General features: G+C 47.9%; 2 protein-coding genes across 7 annotated transcripts; both read right to left on the bottom strand.

The window, feature by feature from the left end:
• Window positions 1–238: 238 nt before the first annotated feature.
• On the bottom strand, window positions 239–12,968 carry TAP2 (transporter 2, ATP binding cassette subfamily B member). 5 transcript variants are annotated; one of them, XM_032650003.1, is made up of 12 exons: window positions 12,682–12,968; window positions 11,754–12,254; window positions 11,559–11,673; window positions 9,191–9,321; window positions 8,755–8,960; window positions 7,998–8,195; window positions 7,714–7,842; window positions 5,606–5,794; window positions 5,295–5,468; window positions 4,954–5,113; window positions 1,303–1,439; window positions 239–1,002 (listed from the first exon to the last, which is right to left on the bottom strand). In XM_032650003.1, exons 2-12 carry the CDS (start codon window positions 12,244–12,246, stop codon window positions 772–774), a joined length of 2,163 nt encoding a protein of 720 aa, XP_032505894.1. In that variant the 5' UTR covers window positions 12,247–12,254; window positions 12,682–12,968; the 3' UTR covers window positions 239–771. The 5 variants fall into 5 exon arrangements, with proteins under 5 accessions (XP_032505894.1, XP_032505896.1, XP_032505897.1 ...); XM_032650005.1 differs by lacking the exon at window positions 12,682–12,968 and adding an exon at window positions 12,362–12,494 and having other exon boundaries at window positions 4,954–5,095; XM_032650004.1 differs by lacking the exon at window positions 12,682–12,968 and adding an exon at window positions 12,362–12,501 and having other exon boundaries at window positions 246–1,002.
• A 1,435-nt stretch (window positions 12,969–14,403) lies between these two features.
• PSMB8 (proteasome 20S subunit beta 8) lies at window positions 14,404–19,335 on the bottom strand. Of its 2 annotated transcripts, none has more exons than XM_032650466.1 (6): window positions 19,063–19,335; window positions 17,161–17,308; window positions 16,890–17,001; window positions 15,633–15,761; window positions 15,097–15,301; window positions 14,404–14,708 (listed from the first exon to the last, which is right to left on the bottom strand). In XM_032650466.1, the coding sequence occupies exons 1-6, from the start codon at window positions 19,207–19,209 to the stop codon at window positions 14,697–14,699; spliced, it is 753 nt and encodes a 250-aa protein (XP_032506357.1). In that variant the 5' UTR covers window positions 19,210–19,335; the 3' UTR covers window positions 14,404–14,696. The 2 variants fall into 2 exon arrangements, with proteins under 2 accessions (XP_032506357.1, XP_032506356.1); XM_032650465.1 differs by having other exon boundaries at window positions 15,676–15,805; window positions 19,063–19,306.
• Window positions 19,336–19,453: the final 118 nt, after the last annotated feature.

Here is a 19,453-nt window from a genome sequence, read left to right on the forward strand (position 1 = left end):
CATAATGTATTAGTTGAGAGTGTGGACTCTGGGGTCAGGCCTGGATTCCGAGTCCAATTCCACCACTGTGCAACCTTTGGGAAAGTCCTTTAATCTCTTTGAGACTCAGTATTCTCATCTATAAAATGGGGATAATAACTAACAATCTCAAAGGGCTGAGGATAAGGATTAAAAATGATAATACATGAAAAAGGCTTAGCATAGTTCCTACTCTGTACACAGTACACAGTACACAGTACACAGTAACTCATCAATATTTTATTCATACTGTTAATTAGGGAACAGTCCTCTGTCCCACCATACCCTAGCTCCCCAACAAAATATCAGGTCCTTGTGGGAACGGGGAAGGATACAGAAAGGCAAACTCATGAATATTTATGTCATACTGGTTAATATGTATCTCAAAGAACAATTCAAAGGCTAAGACAGCCAGCAAAATAGTCCCTGTGATTATCTCTGGGATGTGAAACAGTGTGTAGTTTTACTTTTCTCCTTCCTGCCTGTCTCTATTGTCTACGTTTCCTATACGAATGTGTGCTGTTTATATGAGGAAAAAATACTTTGAAATGTACTTATGATGCCACAGTACAGTACTCGGCACCAGGCAAAGCTCTGTTCATCAAGGAAATAAGGTCCCTGGATACAGAAAGCAACCCCCTGCCCTCCCATGGCCCCAACAAAAGTACACATGGTCTAAATCTCCATCATCGTGCCTCCAGCTCCAAAAACAACCACCCAGGGGAACACCCCCAGGGAAAGCCAAAGCAGGAGTTACTCTGGGTCACTGAGATGGCCCTGAGAAGGCTCCAGCATCTCTGGGGTCTCAGTCCTCCTGTTCTGCTGCACCAGGCAGCAGTAGGGGTCCTGCCCCTCCATGAGCTGCACGTGGTCCTGCAGCTCTCCCTGCCTCAGCACCAGGATCTGGTCGGCGCTCAGAACCGTGTGCAGCCTGTGGGCGATCACCAGCACCGTTCGGTCCCCGCGAGCTTTCCAGTCCTGCAGCTGAAGGGGGAGGATCGTAACACCTCAGAAAGATAAGAATGAGATGGACTCCACGGCCCCACTGGGCACCATCTCTAGTGACTTAGGGTAGAGAAGGCATGAAACACGAGAAGATAAGACAGAGCAGGAGGGAAAGGTCTGTGCTGCCCTCCTCTCTCAGAGGGGCTGTGGCAGCTGGAGGATGGGACGGGAGACATGGCGGCATCAGGGATGTCCCCACACCACCCCCACGTAGCCTCCATTCCATCCCAGCCCTAAGAAAGGTCCCACCGCCCCTGCCCCTCCGAGCCCAGTACTCACAGCCTGCTCACACTCCACGTCCAGGGCACTGGTGGCTTCATCCAGGATGAGGACCCGGGGGTCCCTCACAAGGGCCCGGGCGATGGCCAGACGCTGCTTCTGTCCCACAGCCAGCTGGCTCCCTTTCTCCCCCACCTCTGAGGAAATCGAGAAATCCCTCTCCTCACACACAGGTGACCACGACAACATCCTCCTCACAAGCACAGCTGGTATTTCCACAGCCAACAATTAGGCGGATGAGGGCCCGGAGAAGGGGAGGGACCTCTAGGGCTGCCCGTGTAGATAGAGCATCATCACCCTGCCCTGCTCTCCAGGAACAAAGGCTCCTGAGCTGGACAGGCAGCTACAGAACTCCTGATGCTGGGGAGGGAGGTGAGTGGGTTTGGCTGAAGGTACCTGTATCCCTAAAGCAATTAGAGAAAGAAGAACAAAAACCCCAAAGCTAGCAGAAGGAAAGAAATCGTAAAGTTCAGATCAGAAATACATGAAAAAGAAATGAAGAAAGCGATAGCAAAGATCAATAAAACTAAAAGCTGGTTCTTTGAGAAGATAAACAAAATTGATAAACCATCAGCAAGAATCATCAAGAAAAAAAGGAAGAGGACGCATATCAATAGAATTAGAAATGGAAAAGGAGAAGTAACAACTGACACTGCAGAAATACAAAGGATCATGAGAGATTACTACAAGCAACTTTATGCCAATAAAATGGACAAACTGGAAGAAATGGACAAATTCTCAGAAAAGCACAACCTTCCGAGACTGAACGAGGAAGAAATAGAAAATATAAACAGACCAATCACAAGCACTGAAATTGAAACTGTGATTAAAAATCTTCCAACAAACAAAAGCCCAGGTCCAGATGGCTTCACAGGCAAATTCTATCAAATATTTAGAGAAGAGCTAACACCTATCTTTCTCAAACTCTTCCAAAATATAGCAGAGGGAGGAACACTCCCAAACTCATTCTATGAGGCCACCATCACCCTGATACCAAAACCAAAGATGTCACATCTTTGTTGATATGACAGAAAAGAAAGAAAACTACAGGTCAATATCACTGATGAAACATAGATGCAAAAATCCTCAACAAAATACTAGCAAACAGAATCCAACAGCACATTAAAAGGATCATACACCATGATCAAGTGGGGTTTATCCCAGGAATGCAAGGATTCTTCAATATATACAAATCAATCAACGTGATATACCATATTAACAAATTGAAGGAGAAAAAGCATATGATCATCTCAATAGATGCAGAAAAAGCTTTCGACAAAATTCAGCACCCATTTATGATAAAAACCCTCTAGAGAGTAGGCATAGAGGGAACTTACCTCAACATAATAAAGGCCATATATGACAAACCCATAGCCAACATCGTTCTCAATGGTGAAAAACTGAAACCATTTCCCCTAAGATCAGGAACAAGACAAGGTTGCCCACTCTCACCACTATTATTCAACATACTTTTGGAAGTTTTAGTGACAGCAATCAGAGAAGAAAAAGAAATAAAGGGAATATAAATCGGAAAAGAAGAAGTAAAACTGTCACTGTTTGCAGATGACATGATACTACGCATAGAGAATCCTAATGATGCTACCAGAAAACTACTAGAGCTAATCAATGAATCTGGTAATGTAGCAGGATACAAAATTAATGCACAGAAATCTCTTGCACTCCTATACACTAATGATGAAAAATCTGAAAGAGAAATTAAGGAAACATTCCCATTTACCATTGCAACAAAAAGAATAAAAAGCTAGGAATAAACCTACCTAAAGAGACAAAAGACCTGTATGCAGAAAACTATAAGACACTGATGAAAGAAATTAAAGATGATAAAGACAGATGGAGAGATATACCACGTTCTTGGATTGGAAGAATCAACATTATGAAAATGACTATATCACCCAAAGAAATCTACAGATTCAATGCAATCCCTATCAAACTACCAATGACATTTTTCACAGAACAAAAAAAAAAATTGCACAATTTGTATGGAAACACAAAAGACCCCGAATAGCCAAAGCAATCTTGAGAAAGAAAAACGGAGCTGAAGGAATCAGGCTCCTTGACTTCAGACTATACTACAAAGCTACAGTAATCAGGACAGTACGGTACTGGCACAAAAACAGAAATATAGATCAGTGGAACAGGATAGAAAGCCCAGAGATAAACCCACGCACCTATGGTCACCTTAACTTTGATAAAGGAGTCAAGAATATACAATGGAGAAAAGACAGCCTCTTCACTAAGTGGTGCTGGGAAAACTGGACAGCTACATGTAAAAGAATGAAATTAGAACACTCCCTAACACCATACACAAAAATAAACTCAAAATGGATTAAAGACCTAAATGTAAGGCCAGACACTATAAAACTCTTAGAGGAAAACATAGGCAGAACACTCTATGACATAAATCACAACAAGATCCTTTTTGACCCACCTCCCAGAGAAAGGGAAATAAAAACAAAAATAAACAAATGGGACCTAATGAAACTTAAAAACTTCTGCACACCAAAGGAAACCATAAACAAGACCAAAAGACAACCCTCAGAATGGGAGAAAATATATGCAAATGAAGCAACTGACAAAGGATTAATCTCCAAAATTTATAAGCAGCTCAGGCAGCTCATTATCAAAAAAACAAACAACCCAATCCAAAAATGGGCAGAAGACCTAAATAGACATTTCTTCGAAGATATACAGATTGCCAACAAACACATGAAAGGATGCTCAACATCACTAATCATTAGAGAAATGCAAGTCAAAACTACAATGAGGTATCACCTCACACCAGTCAGAATGGCCATCATCAAAAAATCTAGAAACAATAAATGCTGGAGAGGGTGTGGAGAAAAGGGAACCCTCTTGCACTGTTGGTGGGAATGTAAATTGATACAGCCACTATGGAGAACAGGATGGAGGTTCCTTAAAAAACTAAAAATAGAACTACCATATGACCCAGCAATCCCACTACTGGGCATATACCCTGAGAAAACCGTAATTCAAGAACAGTCATGTACCACAATGTTCACTGCAGCTCTATTTACAATAGCCAGGACATGGAAGCAACCTAGGTGTCCTTCGACAGACGAATGGGTAAAGATGGTGTGGCACATCTATACAATGGAATATCACTCAGCCATAAAAAGAAATGAAATTGATTTATTTGTAGTGAGGTGGATGGACCTCGAGTCTGTCATACAGAGTGAAGTAAGTCAGAAAGAGAAAAACAAATACCGTATGCTAACACATATATACGGAATCTAAAACAAAGGTTCTGAAGAACCTAGGGGCAGGACAGGAATAAAGACACAGATGTAGAGAACGGACTTGAGGACACGGGGAGGGGTAAGGGTAAACTGGGACAAAGTGAGAGAGTGGCATGGACATATATACACTACCAAATGTAAACAGATAGCTAGTGGGAAGCAGCAGCATAGCACAGGGAGATCAGCTCGGTGCTTTGTGTCCACGTAGTAGCGGGGTGGGATAGGGAGGGTGGGAGGGAGACGCAAGAGGGCGGGGATATGGGGATATATGTATACGTATAGCTGATTCACTTTGTTATAAAGCAGAAACCAACACACCATTGTAAAGCAATTATACTCCAATAAAGATGTTAAAAAAAAAAAAAAAAGGTACCTGTATCAAGTCCGTGCTTCATTTCCTTTATGAACTCCTCCACTCTGGCCGCCCGTGCAGCAGCCAGCACCTTCTCATCGCTGCAGCCCTTCAGCCCATAAGTGATGTTGTCCCTCACCGAACCCGAGAACAGCACAGGCTCCTGCCCAACCAAAACCACCTGGGCAGAGGCGACAGGAGCAGAGGACCATGTGGAAACCCCCATGGCAGGGACCCTCCTTTCCTCATCGCCTACCTACCTCACAATGGACCCCTTGTGTTTCTTCCCCCGTCTCCACCCCCTGCTCTCTGCACATAATTCTCCATCCAATCTGCAATCCCTCTCCTTCCTCCCCACCCACCTGTTGGTATAGGTAGCGGCGCTCATACTGGGAGATGGGCTCCCCATCCAGCAGCACCTGCCCCTCAGTGGGCTGGTACAGATTCTGTAGCAGGGCAGCTACTGTGCTCTTTCCAGATCCACTGGGCCCCACCAGTGCGGTCATCTTCCCAGGAGGCAGGGTGAATGTCAGACCCTAGAAAAGCCAGGAAAGAGTTAGGGGACTGCCTGTTTGCCCTCCCTCTCCTCTTCTTTCTATCAGAGAAGGATAAGCTTCTCATCACTCAGGGCGTGAAGGGCCCAGATTCCCTCCCTGGGGTCTCCGTTGGGCACCTTGAGCACAGGCTGGTCAGGGCGATTGGGATACACAAAGGAGACGTTCTGGAATTCCATCAGGCCCTGCAGAGTGGGCGGGGCCAGTGTCCCAGTTGGAGGCAGATTTGGCTTTCGGTCCAGGTAGCAGAACACCTTCTCTGCAGCCCCCACATTGCTCAGCATGTCCCCAAACATGTACACCAGGGTCTGCAAAACAGGAAGGCAGGGGTCAGCCAAGCAAAGGAAGCTCTACCAGGAACCAACTTCCCAACTCCTCACACCCTCCATGCCACACTCCACCCCAGCCATGCTTCTCCCCTCATCCAAAAAAGATTCCCTACCTTTTATATATAGATAGATAGATATAGATATAGATATATACACATATATATAGATATGTATATTTATTTATTTATTTTTGGCTGCATTGGGTCTTCGTTGCTGCGCACAGGCTTTCTCTAGTTGCAGCAAGTGAAGACTACTCTTGGTTGCGGTGCACAGGCTTCTCATTGCAGTGGCTGCTCTTGTTGCAGAGCACGGGCTCTAGGCACGCGGGCTTCAGTAGTTGTGGCACGTGGGCTCAGTAGTTGTGGCTCGTGGGCTCTAGAGCACAGGCTTAGTAGTTGTGGAGCACGGGCTTAGTTGCTCTGCGGCATGTGCAATCTTCCCGGACCAGAGATCAAACCCGTGTCCCCTGCATTGGCAGGAGGATTCTTAACCACTGCGCCACCAGGGAAGTCCCAATTCCCTACTGTTAATGTGCGATTTTTTTTTGGCCGTGCCACAGGGCATGTGGGATTCTGTTTCCCTGACCAGCGATCAAACCGTGCCCCCTGCAGTGGAAGCATGGAGTACTAACCACTGGACCGCCAGGGAAGTCCCCTTAATGGGCAATTTGCTTGAATTTCAAAGGGGCACCAATACCCCATTATTCCAATTTGCCAGGTAAAGGATGGAGACCAGAGTCCTTCCATCCCCAGACCTTTCCAGGTACTCGTACACAGTTCTGTCTGGCCGAGTTACACAGGGAACTCCTTAAAAGCGGGTGCTGTGCCCACCTCCTCTTTGCAGATGCCAGACTGCTTTGCACAGCTCTCCCCCCATAAAAGATGTTTAATCCATGTCTACGAAACTTATAAAGCCCAAGATCCAGTAACTAATTATTTTTGAAAACTGGTAAATATAGGAAGGAACTAAACACTTACTGTGCCTTTCCTAATCAAACTATACCACTTGGCAACCAAACAGTAGATGAGGAGACATCTCCCTTGAGACATGCACCTAATAAATGAAGGAATGGGGGAGTGTCACCATTTTGCCACCGCAAATGATTTAATGGATCTAAGCTTTACTGGTTGCTGTCACCACAGATGTACATGAGAGAGAGAAAGAGATCAGTGTAATATATACCTCTATGAAAAATGTGAAAATCTGATCATTGACTTGCATTTGGTGAAGTTGTTGTTAATTCTCTTGCTGTGGTCATGGCTTTGTGGTTACATGTATTTTAATGTTTACATTTAGTGATACATATTTACAGACGAAACCGTATCTTGGATTTGCTTCAAAATAATATGGGGGGAGGGAAGTGGGTGGGGTTACAGATTAAATAAGATTGGCCATGAATTGGTAATTGTTAAAACAGATGCTGGGGGATAAACAACAAGGTCCTACCGTATAGCAGAGAGGACTATATTCAATATCCTATGATATATACATACTACTATATATAAAATAGATAACTAATAAGGACCTACTGTGTAGCACAGGGAACTCTACTCAATACTCTGTAAAGACCTACATGGGAAAAGAATCTAAAAAAGAGTGGATATGTGTATAACTGATTCACTTTGCTGTACACCTGAAACTAACACAACACTGTAAATCAACTATACCCCAATATAAAACAAAAATTTTAAATAAAATAAAGGAAAAAAAAGTTAAAAAAAAAAAAACAGATGTTGGGTACATGGGGGTTCATATTATAGTTTTTTTCTCTTTTATTGCCTATGTTTGAAATTCTCCATCACAATGAGTTGGGGTTATTTCAGTTTGTTTGTTTTTTTTTAAGGGGAACAAATAGAAGACAAAGCGGGAAAAGAGAGCGTGCACAGCTCCTGACTCACTTCCACGTGGGAGCCCACTTCCTCCTGGTAGAGCAGAAAGGTGACCAGCCCGCCCCGGGTGAGGTCCCCAGCCAGGATCTGCTGCAGCCCACGTCTCAGCAATATAATCTTCATTGCCAAGTGCAGCATCTGGAGGGAGAAGGAAAGGGAGCCTGAGAATCTCCCATTCTTTGGCCTCCCTGCCCCTATGACACTGAGCGACCCCCAGACCAGCTGTAGGAAGAGGACCATCACTTTCCCTGCCCCCTCCCTGGGCCCTTCCTCCAGCCACTCAGTCTCCTCACCCTCCTTAAGAGGCAGTAGAGGGCCCTTTCCAGATCTCGTCGCCACCACAGCTGCCGGCATCGGTCAAGAGCCTCCTTATAGCGACGGACCTCTTGCTCCTCCGCCCCAAAACTGCGCACAGTCTGCAGCCCTCCAACTGCCTCACGTACCACCTGTCCTGCTTTCGCCATAGCATCCTGGATCTCCTGAAGGACTGCCTGGAAAAGTGGGGCAGGAGATAGGAGGGGCTGATTCGGCAGAAGACAGCCGACCCCCACGTCTCATTCCAGCCCTTGGAACGCTCTCTGCACGCTAAGTGAAGTAAGTCAGACAGAGAAAGACAAATATTATATGATATCATTTACATGTGGAATCTAAAAAAATAATACAAATGAATCTGCATACAAACAGGAACAGACTCACAGACGTAGAAAACAAACTTATGGTTACCAAAATTGGGGGAAGGGGGGAGTGGATAAATTAAGAGTTTGAGATGAACAGATACAAACTACTAACACAAAATAGATAAGCAACAAGGATTTACTGTATAGCACAGGGAACTACATTCAACATCTTTTAATAACCTATAATGGAAAATAACCTGAAAATCTCTCTCTCTCTCTCTTCCCCGCCACCTCTCTTCCCACCCCCCCTCTCTGTCACACACACACACAAAGTCCCAGAGGGTCATGGACCTTCTGAAGCCTCTAAGGGCCTGCAGAAGGCCTCTAGGAGAACTTTCTTCTTCCCTGGGGATTCCCTAGCATCCACACGTACCTGATGGCGAGCACTGTACATCTTTTCAGCCGCTGTCATTAGAGGCACATCAAGCAGAGAAAGGAGGGTGAGTCGAGGTGACAGGTTGAGCATGAAGCCGTAAAGTCCCAGCACTTTCACCAGGCTTCGAGACAGCACGTTGGCATTAAGAGGAAGCCAGTTACTCATCAGTTTGGTATCTGAGCTCAGCCGGGAATTCAGCTCCCCTGGGCAGGACAAAGCAGGTGAGGAAACCACGTGTTGTAATGCAGAACCCCCAGAAACTCCCTCCTGAGCTCCCAATCTCACACAGCCCTCCCTCCCTGGAGACTGCCTCTCTACATGGTCCCCAAAGAGAGAAAAACAGCTCCAGGCCTTGGCACCAGGGATGCAGGGGGAGGGCAGCGGAGGGGAAAGGAAGTCCTGGGGGACCCCAGACCTGGACTCCAGGCCCTACCTGTCTTAGTCTCCTGGAAGAAAGCAAGGTCCTGGCACAGGAGGGAGGAGAAAAGCAGCTCCCGGACCCGCAGGTTGATTCTGGACATGATGAAGGTGAAGGTGCTTCCTCGGCAGCCTGCAGACAGTGAACTGCGGGGAAGGAGGACGGCGGAGGATGAAGAGGAGAGATGCAGAGAAGGACGGAGGGAGAGAGAGAAGCAGAGGAGAAAGCATGCAAAGAAAAGAAATACAAAGTTGGGGGCAGTATATCATGAGAGCAGAAGAGAAATAAATAAGAGCGAGGGAGACACGAGGGGCAGGAATCAACAGACGAAGAGAAAAGAGGACACAGTGAGCCAGCTGTGGGAACCACATCATAACACTGACAGATTCACCAGCATCACTAGTTCATTCTGTTCTAGACAGGAGGGAACAGTACAATAGAAATGGAAAGACGCTGTGAAGGGAAAGAGCCTATGGCTTGCTTCTGACCTGGTCTCTCTCAGGGCCATCCCTCCAGCTTTCCCCTTGGTCTTGGTCTCCTTCCTCCACCCCCAACGTCCTTCCTCCTACTTCCAGATATTGATACTTTCTTGTGGGAACTGTAGCAATGCCCTCCCATCTCCAAAGCCCTGGGATCCTGCTGTTCTCCCTCTCCACTGTCCTTGGGATTGGAAAATTCCTCTTAGACCAAGTGAATTTTTACGGTCAAACTCAAAGGAAAACTGTAAAAGCGCAAAGGCAGGAACTGTACAAAATATGGGTTTCTAATACAAATCTAATGACCATGTTGAGAGGGCTGTTGGCATACTCAGACATCAAATGGTGAGGGTTTGGACTTTGGTGATCACAGTGAGAACGGAGAGAAAGGAGCCATAGGAGCACGTTTTGAGTGTGGCAAATGCAAGAACATGAGAAAGGCAGCGACGATGCTGGTGCTTGGAGCTGAGGATACTGATGGTTTCATGAATGGGAATAAGAAGAGGGAGGCATTTTCAAGGAGACCACGAGGGAGTGGGATGCACTTGGAGTTCTGGGTGCATGGAGTCTGAGGTGACAGGGCGTCATCCAATGGGAACGTCAAGGAGGCCTCTGGATTACAAGACTGGGGCTGGATGTGGGAATGTGGATGTGGGAATGTCCTGCAGACGTGAGCTGCATTAGCTCAACAGGAAAAATGTTCTTAAAGATCAGAGAACTGAGTCCTGAGAAAAGTCCATAATTAAGGATCCAGAGGACGGTTCTCCAGAAGAGGGAGAGTGGACTGGAAAGTAGAAAGGGAGTTCATAAAAGCTACCTGAAGAACAAGATCAATCATAAGAGACTGTTCTGGGACTTCCCTGGTGGTCCAGTGGTTAAGACTCCGAGCTCCCAATGCAGGGGGCCCAGGTTCGATCCCTGGTCAGGGAACTAGATCCCGCACGCTGCAGCTGAGAGACCCATATGCTGCAACTAAGACCCAGCACAGACAAATAAATAAGATACATAAGTAAATAATTTTTTTAAAAAAGAGAGATTGTTCTGATGCCAGATGCTACAGACACATAGAGAACTGAGGGCTGATTTTTTTTTTTTAAAGCAGCAGCTTGATCATTAAGAAGTTCACTTTTAAGTAGTTTCAGCAAAGAGTAGTAAGTATGAAATAATGAAGAACTGGTTTTTGAGGGATTCTAAATGAAGCATGACCATATCAAAGGAGCAGGATCAAGCAGCCGGCTGGTATTTGGGGAAGGCTAGTGAGGTATTCGCACGACCCTGAGAATAAGCACCTCCTTAAATTTTGCAGCCTAGGTGCCTGACTCCCCTCATCCTAGACCCAGCCCTATCAAGCAGTTAATTAGTTACTTAGTCGGTAGACAGCGGACTCCTGGCTACGTCTTAAAGCAGAAGGAAAAGTAAATGAAGTGGAAAAGAGTAAAGATGCTGGAAAGAAAGGTGACAAGCCTCAGAGTAAGATCTTCCAGGATAGACAAGATGACTTAAGGACGAAGAGTCAGGAGGAAGAAACATGCCCACCCTGACAACTGGATAACTGTGGAAACAAACACAGGGTGGGAGGCTGGAGACAGAAAAGAGAAATGGAACTTCATGGAGATAAAAATGTTGAGAGGTAACTGAGAGACATTCCATTCGACACATAAACACCTTTTGTACTACATTCACTCCTATCTGTAACTATATAATAAGTAATATAAACTTTGAAGACGTTGGAGCCACGTGGTGAACGGAGGAATAAATGAGTGGATGCATGACACAGAATGGTGAATGAACAAATACAGATTCTTTAGTTTAAGTATTTTGTGCTTTGGGCACAAGAGGGTCTGAAAACAGTTAGGAAAGTGAGGGCCCCTGTAAAAATTGGGGGCTAGCAAATCACCATCACCTACCTCGCAACAGAGAAGAGACACATGAAAAAGATGGCGCTGACAAAGGCATCAGGATCAAAATCACCTCCCAGGATGTCAATCACAAGACCAAAATAGTAAGCGATTAAGGTCTCACCTGCGTGAGGACAACAGTGAGTGTGCCGGTGCCCAGGGCCTTTTCCCACCTCCAAGTCACAGCGCCCTCTCCCGACTCACCCAACACGGTAACAGCGAGGAAGAAGAAGGCCACACCCAGGAAAGGCAGGTCTGGCCTGGAGAGCTTCAGCAACCTCCACATCAAGGCTCTGTTGTTCTCCTGGCCCCGCTCCCTCTCCCGGGCTCCTGGAGGGCTCAGCACAGCCCACACGCCCCAGCTCAGCCCTGCCGCTCCGTAACCCAGCAGCAGCCAGCTCCAAGGGGCTGAAGCCGCCCTGGCTGGGGGAGCACTCAAGGTCCCCGGGACCAGGGCCCTCAGGGAGAGAAACAGAGGGGTACCCAGGCAGAGGGGGGGCAGCAGTGCTCCCACAAACCTCAGCAGCCCTCCCAGCCTCAAAAGCCACCAAAGCCCTCCCAGTCGCAAGGTGCCCTCTAGCCACAGGCCTGGAAGCCCGCGGGGAAGCAGAGCCCCCAGGGTCCCCTGCAGCAGCCAGAGTAACGCCCAGTCGGCCAGCAGCAGGAAGGCCGAGGGTCTCAGGTCAGGGAGCCGCATGGCGAGATCTAGGGGTAGAAGGTGAGAAACGACAGAGGTGAGTCCCAATCCTTGTCCCCACTCCTCCCCACTCGCACTCCGCCGAACGCGTCCACGGGCTTCCCATTTTATTTACCCAGTGCTACCCTGAAAGATGCCTGAAAAGTGCTTGGTCCTCATCAGTATCTCCCTCCTAGGATCCCAGGCATTCGGCCTGACAGAGGGAGCTGGGAAGCCTGACCACCTGCAGCCTCATCCTCTAAAAAAAAGACCCGTGACCCCCTCCCCCCACCCCGCCCCCGCCAGCCGCCCCCGCCGAGTTCCAAGGGGCCAGGCGGTCCCGCCCCGCTCCCTTGCTCCCGGGGTCCAAAAGGGCTGGAAGCCTGGGATGCGGAGTGGCTGGTGGATGGGCTGCGTCCCAGTTAGAACTCCAGGTTCCCACGCGCACCAACTCACCGGAGGGGACTTCTGGGCTGCAGCTCGGAGGTCTTTCCTTTACGTGCCGGGGGCCGAGCTCTGAAGTGCCCTCGCGCCGCCTCCGCTTCGTTTCCCCTCTGTCGGCGGGCGAGGATCCCCGAGCCAAGGCGGCCGGGCTCCCTCGGCTTTCGCTTTCGCTTCCGCAGCCGGTGCCCGGTGCTGGGCCCGGCGGCCAGCAGGCGGCGCGCGACACCTGCAGCCCGCGGAACAGACCCCTGAGTCCTGTTCCACGTGCCAGGCCCCGGTTAGTCTCCACCCTCAGCAACAGTTACTCTGTCATAGGAAACGGCTGCAGTTTTTTAAATTGCCACTAAGTAAAATAGAGCTGTTTCGAGGATTGGGATGCTTTGTAATTGGAGAACCGCTGGATTTTCATACCTCAGCTCTGAACCTATTTTGAGAACTGCCCTCTTTCCCAATCCAAGTTCCAGATGTAGGATCTTGGGGTTTAAAACAACAACAAACAAACAAACAAAACACACACACACACACACACACACACACACACGAAACAGAGCCAGAGTCCAAGCGAGAAACACACAGGACTTCTATACAGAAGGCCCAGCTACTCTCACCAGGACCTAAGTGAGTTTCCACTTACAGATTCTGAGCCGAGAAGGCCCCCCACCACTGCACATCTTCTCTGTCTTTCTCAACACAGCTCCTGAGCAGAGAAAGTGTTCAGACGCCTCAGATCATGGTGGAACCACCTTCCTCATATGAGGGAAGTAGACTCTGTTTCTTCGTTTAACACTGATTAGCACAGTAGTCAGGTTTCTATAGGTCCTGCCAGACCCAGAGCCCATCTATGGGGCAGGTAGATTGGTTTATTCCAGAAATAACTCTTCCGGTTGAAACCACCTCCCAGACTCAACATATTCCCCGAGGGAGGGCCACGTGGATTCCAATGCACCCTTTTGAAATGTTACTGGCACGACTCCCATGAGTCACTTCAGATTTAGATTTGAAGTTAGAGGATTACTAAAACTTCTCCAACCCCGTCCATTCTGGGATTTTAAGGATCTCTCTCTAATGAAAAAGCTCCGTGTTCAGCTGCTTCCTACTTCCTTTGACGAACTCTCCTTGGAGAGGTGACCGTGTCCTGCTCCTTCCTGAAATCCCAGCGTGATTCAGAAAATCTCATTCTGTCTCATCTTTCTAACCTGGTTACCTTTTCCTCATATTTCCAACTTCAGCGAGTCCTCCTTATCTCCTCTTCCACTTCGATCACAGTCTTGTCATCTTGCAATGGAGTGTGACCCATCATGAAATGGAACCCCTAACGTCCATCTTTCCGTGTAATATCCAATCTCTCCACGGGGTTATTTGAGATAAATGGGACCGTGTTTACAATTACCACACACACGTGAGGAGGAAGCTTGTTCATCCTACTTTACCAAGTCAAAAACAGTTGTTCTAAGCGCACTACACCCAGATACCCAAACCATTAACAACTGACTACACAGGAGCCTCCAGGTTGTGTGCCTAACCTGGATTAATTGCACCTAAGTGTCCACAGACAACGTTGAACCTTCCCGAGGTCCTGGAGAGATGAAAGTGGAAGGAAAGCCCAGAGAAATATTTGATGAGACCCCATTTCTTAGGTAGGGGTTTGAGTCTCTTTTCTCAGGAAAAGTCTGTCTTTATTTCCTGATTCCTCCTCCCAACAAGCCCAGCCCAGAGCCCTCACAAGGCCACGACACAGAGGCTTTTATAACCGTTTTCCTTTATTGTGCTTGGCGGGACACCCAGAAGGTTGGGCTGGGGGTGATACTCATGGAGACAGAGAACACACAAAAGGATAAACTACACGCTGCCTCCCAGTGGCCCCTGGTTCTCTATCTCTGGGTCAGGTCAGGCCCCCCTTTCTCCTGGGGTGTAACCTGGCCCAGGTCCCCAAGTCCACCACTGCCACCATTACTGACTGGCCTCATGGTACTGGTACATCAGGTCACTGACGTCGGTACTTTCCACTTTCAACCAACCGTCCTCCTTCACGTGGTACACTGCAGGCAAAGGAGAAAGAACAGAGTCGGGCTTCCCTGGTGGCGCAGTGGTTGAGAGTCCGCCTGCCGATGCAGGGGACACGGGTTCGTGCCCCGGTCCGGGAAGATCCCACATGCCACAGAGCGGCTGGGCCCGTGAGGTACCACAAAAAAAAAAAGAACAGGGTCACCTTCCCTTCAGCAAGATCCTGCTAATGATGTTATGTTGAAGGCGACAACAGCAACACACACTCTCAAAGCCCTTTTTACGGGGATTGCAATGCCCCCTTCAGGCTCTGAAAACCCGCTCCCTGCCACTCAGCCTCCCCCATGTCTCCCAATCTCAACCCCCCTCCTTCTTCCTCACTCCCCAGGGGCGTGGCAGGGGAGGAGGGCATTGGTCTCTTACTATTGACAACGCCTCCAGAATAGCTGTCTCGGTGGGTGGCATGAACAATTGCCCTTCGGCCCAGGTCACAGGCCTCTTCAATGCTAAGGTCAGGTCTATAGCCGGTATCCATGACCCCATAGGCATGGGAGCACCCACTACCGGTGGAGAACATATTTCCCGAGAGCCGAGTCCCAACTGCATCCACGTAGTAGAGTCCAGGCCCCTATAGGATGCAAGAAGGGTCTAGGTTGGAAGTGGAAAGGAAGTTGTTGGTAACATCCAGATTCAAGTGTGAGCCATGAGAAGTGGACCAAAGACTTAGGCTGACCCCAGGAACATCTGAACTAGGAGAACACTGTGGGAACAATCATAGAACTCAAGGGAGGAAAAACAAACTTGGAATCAGCTATTTGATCAAAAGGGACAAGCTTATGAAACAATGGTCCACATCCAGACCCAGAAACTGCCAGTGGGTAACAGTTCTATAACCGAGTGTTCTCTGTGCCACGTATCCTGTAGGGGAGGGAGTGGGAGTGTAAGGTGGGGAAACTGACCTCTCATCCACATGTGGGAATATGGAGAAGGGAGGGGACTCACTTTCTTGTCCCAGCCACAGATCATGCTGCCCATGGAGAGGCCCATGCCCCGGTACTGGCACATCATGTTGGAGAGCAGTTTGGAGGCTGCAGACACAGAGATACGCTCACCATTCCGCAAATAGTACAGCCTGGGTGAGAACAGGAAGGTTCCAGGAGAGGACTTAGAGGTGACAGGAGAAGGCTAGCCCTCCTAGCAGCCCACTTGATGGGCAGAAAATGATTGAAGAGATAAGCATTTGAAAGGAGTGGTTTTGTAGGATCTAAGGATGGGGAAAGATTTGGAATGTATATAGAATTAACTTTTCTTTATTTTTTGGCTATGTGGCATGTGAAGCATAGTTCCCTACCAGGGATGGAACCTGGGCCCTCTGCATTGGAAGGCGGAGTCTTAACCACTGGACCACCAGGGAAGTCGTCAAAACCACCTAAAGAGGGCTTCCCTGGTGGCGCAGTGGTTGCGAGTCTGCCTGCCGATGCAGGGGACACGGGTTCGTGCCCCGGTCCGGGAAGATCCCATATGCTGCGGCAGCTGGGCCCGTGAGCCATGGCCACTGAGCCTACGCGTCCGGACCCCAGCAACGGGAGAGGCCACAACAGTGAGAGGCCCGCGTACGGGAAAAAAGAAAACAAGAAACAACAAAAAAACACATAAAGAAATCCCAGTAGGGACTTCCCTGGTGGCACAGTGGTTAAGAATCTGCCTGCCAATGCAGGGGACACGGGTTCAAGCCCTGGTCCAGTAAGATCCCACATGCAGCGGAGCAACTAAGCCCGTGTGCCACAACTACTGAGCCTGCGCTCTAGAGCCCGTGAGCCACAACTACTGAGCCTGCGTGCCACAACTACAGAAGTCCGCTCACCTAGAGCCCGTGCTCTGCAACAAGAGAAGCCACCGCAATGAGAGAAGCCCACGCACTGCAACGAAGACCCAATGCAGCCAAAATAAATAAATAAATAAAATTTAAAAAAGAAATCCCAGTAAATGATAGGACCCCACCAGGGTCGATGCTATTGGTGCTAAATATTGATAATTGACAAATGATCTGGCTTCTTGGCAGGAGCACAGGCTGAGATTTGGGAGAAGGTTTTTAACCACCAAAAGGCTGTTTTGTGAAATATGACATTAGCACTAAGATGCTGGGGGCAGTTAGGAGCAGTGATCTGGAAGATGAAGAATCCAGGCTTAGAAGGGAGGTAAGGGGCTAGGCCTACCTGCACTCCTTCGCCAGCAGACGCTCCCAGTACTGACAGTCAGCTGCACAGCCAGACATGGTGCCAAGCAGGTAAGGGTTCATCTCAATCACCTTGTTCACCGTTAATGTGCCTGGAAGAAGATGGCGTTTGGGGAGAGGAGGAATGACCCCACAGCTCTCCCTGTGTGTCCTAAAACAATATCTGGTCCCACTTTGGTGTAGATGCTGGGCTCCTGCTGAGAGGAGGGCCCAGCTCCCCAGATTCTGCCAGCTGAAGAACACACACTCACCAATGTAATTCCCGGCCGAGGCCCGAGAATCCACAGCCACAATCAGCCCATGCTGGAACTTGAAGGCCAGCGTAGTCGTGCCATGAGCCATCTCGATCTGAATGTTCCTTTCTCCATTCCCACCCAGGGACCGGAAGAATTCAGTGGGCTAAGGAGATAGAAAAGGCAGAGAAAGGGCCACTGAAAACTTCTGAAGCTGGACACTCCAGGAAAAGAATTTAGAGGAAGGAGATACCCAGAAATTCTCCAACCACCAATAAATGAAACAGTTAATAACCTAGCTCTACAAGGAAATGGTTTGGGAGAAGAGAAAGAAGAGGCCATGACACCAACCTTTTCCATATGCCAGCACAATAGACTAAGTGCTACTCTAGATTAACTTAGAACAATGGCTTTCAACTCTCATTTTGTATTAGAATTATTTGGGCAATTTTAAAACATCCTGAGATTCTGATTCAGTTGGTCTTGGGTGGGACCTGGACACTGGTATTTTTTTTAATTGCCCTATAATTGATGTTAATGTGTAGCCGAGATATAGATGCATTTATTTAGGGCAGACTGTGTCTTGTAAGACAGCAGCATTCAGTGGAAATACTTCAAGTTTGTTTCAAGTTTAATTTTTAATATATTTGAACTATTAATTAATTAAAATAAAATATACAATCAGTTGTATTAACTACAAACGTTAAATCTCAGGATGAGCCAAGCTCATTTTAGCCTCAGGGTCTTTGCTGTTGGCCTGCAATACTTTGAAGCTTTGCCTGGATGGTTTCTTCTCTTTATTAAGGTTTCCATTCTGTTGCTCCTTTAGAGAGACCGTCTATGAGTGTCTCCCAAAATACCTCCCCCGATTTTTTATCTCATTGTTTTTAAAGGTTTTCATTAAAACACTTTAATTTCCTGAAATTGTCTTATCTTCATTTGTTTTTTGTTGGCTTCCTTGCAAAATGTAAACAGAGATCTTGTCTGTCTTGTTTTAACATGTGTCTACCCCTAGCACAAGGAGTGGAGTTTGGCATATAGTAAGTACTCAATAAATATCTGTTGAATGAATGAATGAACAGCGAAAATTTAGCATAGATTTTTGGTTAGTCCATCTGTTTATAAGCTAAACTGACTCTCCCAACTTTGAACACAAATTCTGTGTACCTTACTTCCTAGAAAACTGGAAAAAGAACACACTTGGTACACAGGTAGAGGTATTCTGAATTCAGTTTAAAATAAAGGTGATTTAATAAAGCCTTCATTTGCAGCTGGGATTGTGACTCTTACTTGATGATAAAACCATGTTTCTGGAAAGTATTAATTGTGTTTTACAATAAATTGACATCTCTGATACATAAAAAAAAAAAGTGCTACCATAACTAAACATTTTAAGGGTGACTGTAATGGTTTTCCATTCATAGGTCATTTAACCCTCAGGAAAAACGTTTTATGAATATTATCCCCATTTTACAGAAGAGAGACCCAAGACCTAGACTAAGGGACTTGATCCAAGGCACACAACTGTGAGTGGCTGAGCCCAGGCTAAACGCTCAAGTTCATAGGTTTTGCAAGACACTACACAGCCCCTGTATCATAGGATAGGCCCATGAGAAAAGCTTGGTGATTTGTTTGTGATGGAGAACGGGCAGGAAAGCTCTCTGGTCTCCCGATGGGAGCCCCGTTCCCGCTCACCTCTCTTTCTTTGTCCTAATCTGCACCTCCTAACCCTCAGGCGGCCAGCCCCCAAGTCCCACGTGGCCTCTTCCCTGGCTCCGGCCCTAGACCCTGGACGTGGCTCTGCTAGACTAAAGGATGGCCCCCTCCGCATTTCCCCAACTCCGGACAGTCTCAAGGCAGACCCTCCATTACTCTGCTCCCTCCTGCCCGCCTCCCACGGGATTTCCTTACAGCCCTGACCTGCATTCCCAGGGGGAGGGCGAGCTCCGGAGATCGCAGAGAGAAACTGTAGTGACCGGGGTCCGAGCGCTGCCGGCTTCCCGCGTGAGGGAAAGCCCAGTCCTCCCGCTGCCCGCGCGGGGCTCCGCACACGTCCAGCAGCGCCATGACCGCCCAGCACCCGGAGATCTGGCGGCTCTCGGAGGAGGAAGTGAAAGCGAAAGCCCGAAGCCTTAAGGGGAGGGAACCAGAATTTTTTCCACATCCCCCTGCCCTTCTCGAGAAGTGTCCAGTGGGCGTATGGGGACCAGGAGTATTATGCTGGGGACAGGCTTCTCTGATCCGCCTCATGGAAATTAGGGAAACGGGGGTGACAGACTGCCAGAAGGAAGGAAGAAAGAGAGCGAGCAGC

This window comes from Phocoena sinus, chromosome 11, assembly GCF_008692025.1.
Source record: "Phocoena sinus isolate mPhoSin1 chromosome 11, mPhoSin1.pri, whole genome shotgun sequence".
Lineage (NCBI taxonomy): Eukaryota > Metazoa > Chordata > Mammalia > Artiodactyla > Phocoenidae > Phocoena > Phocoena sinus.

Excerpts from the sequence above, each read along its gene's own strand:
- TAP2 (XM_032650003.1), bottom strand. The coding sequence starts at position 12,246 with ATGCGGCTCCCTGACCTGAGACCCTCGGCCTTCCTGCTGCTGGCCGAC. Across the intron at positions 8,196-8,754 it reads TGTACAGTGCTCGCCATCAG|GCAGTCCTTCAGGAGATCCA; the intron begins GTACGTGTGGAT and ends CCACTTTTCCAG. Across the intron at positions 1,003-1,302 it reads ACGTGGAGTGTGAGCAGGCT|CTGCAGGACTGGAAAGCTCG; the intron begins GTGAGTACTGGG and ends CTCCCCCTTCAG.
- PSMB8 (XM_032650465.1), bottom strand. The coding sequence starts at position 19,209 with ATGGCGCTGCTGGACGTGTGCGGAGCCCCGCGCGGGCAGCGGGAGGAC. Across the intron at positions 17,002-17,160 it reads CTCGGCCGGGAATTACATTG|GCACATTAACGGTGAACAAG; the intron begins GTGAGTGTGTGT and ends ATCTTCTTCCAG. Across the intron at positions 14,709-15,096 it reads TTCTGGAGGCGTTGTCAATA|TGTACCACGTGAAGGAGGAC; the intron begins GTAAGAGACCAA and ends CTTTGCCTGCAG.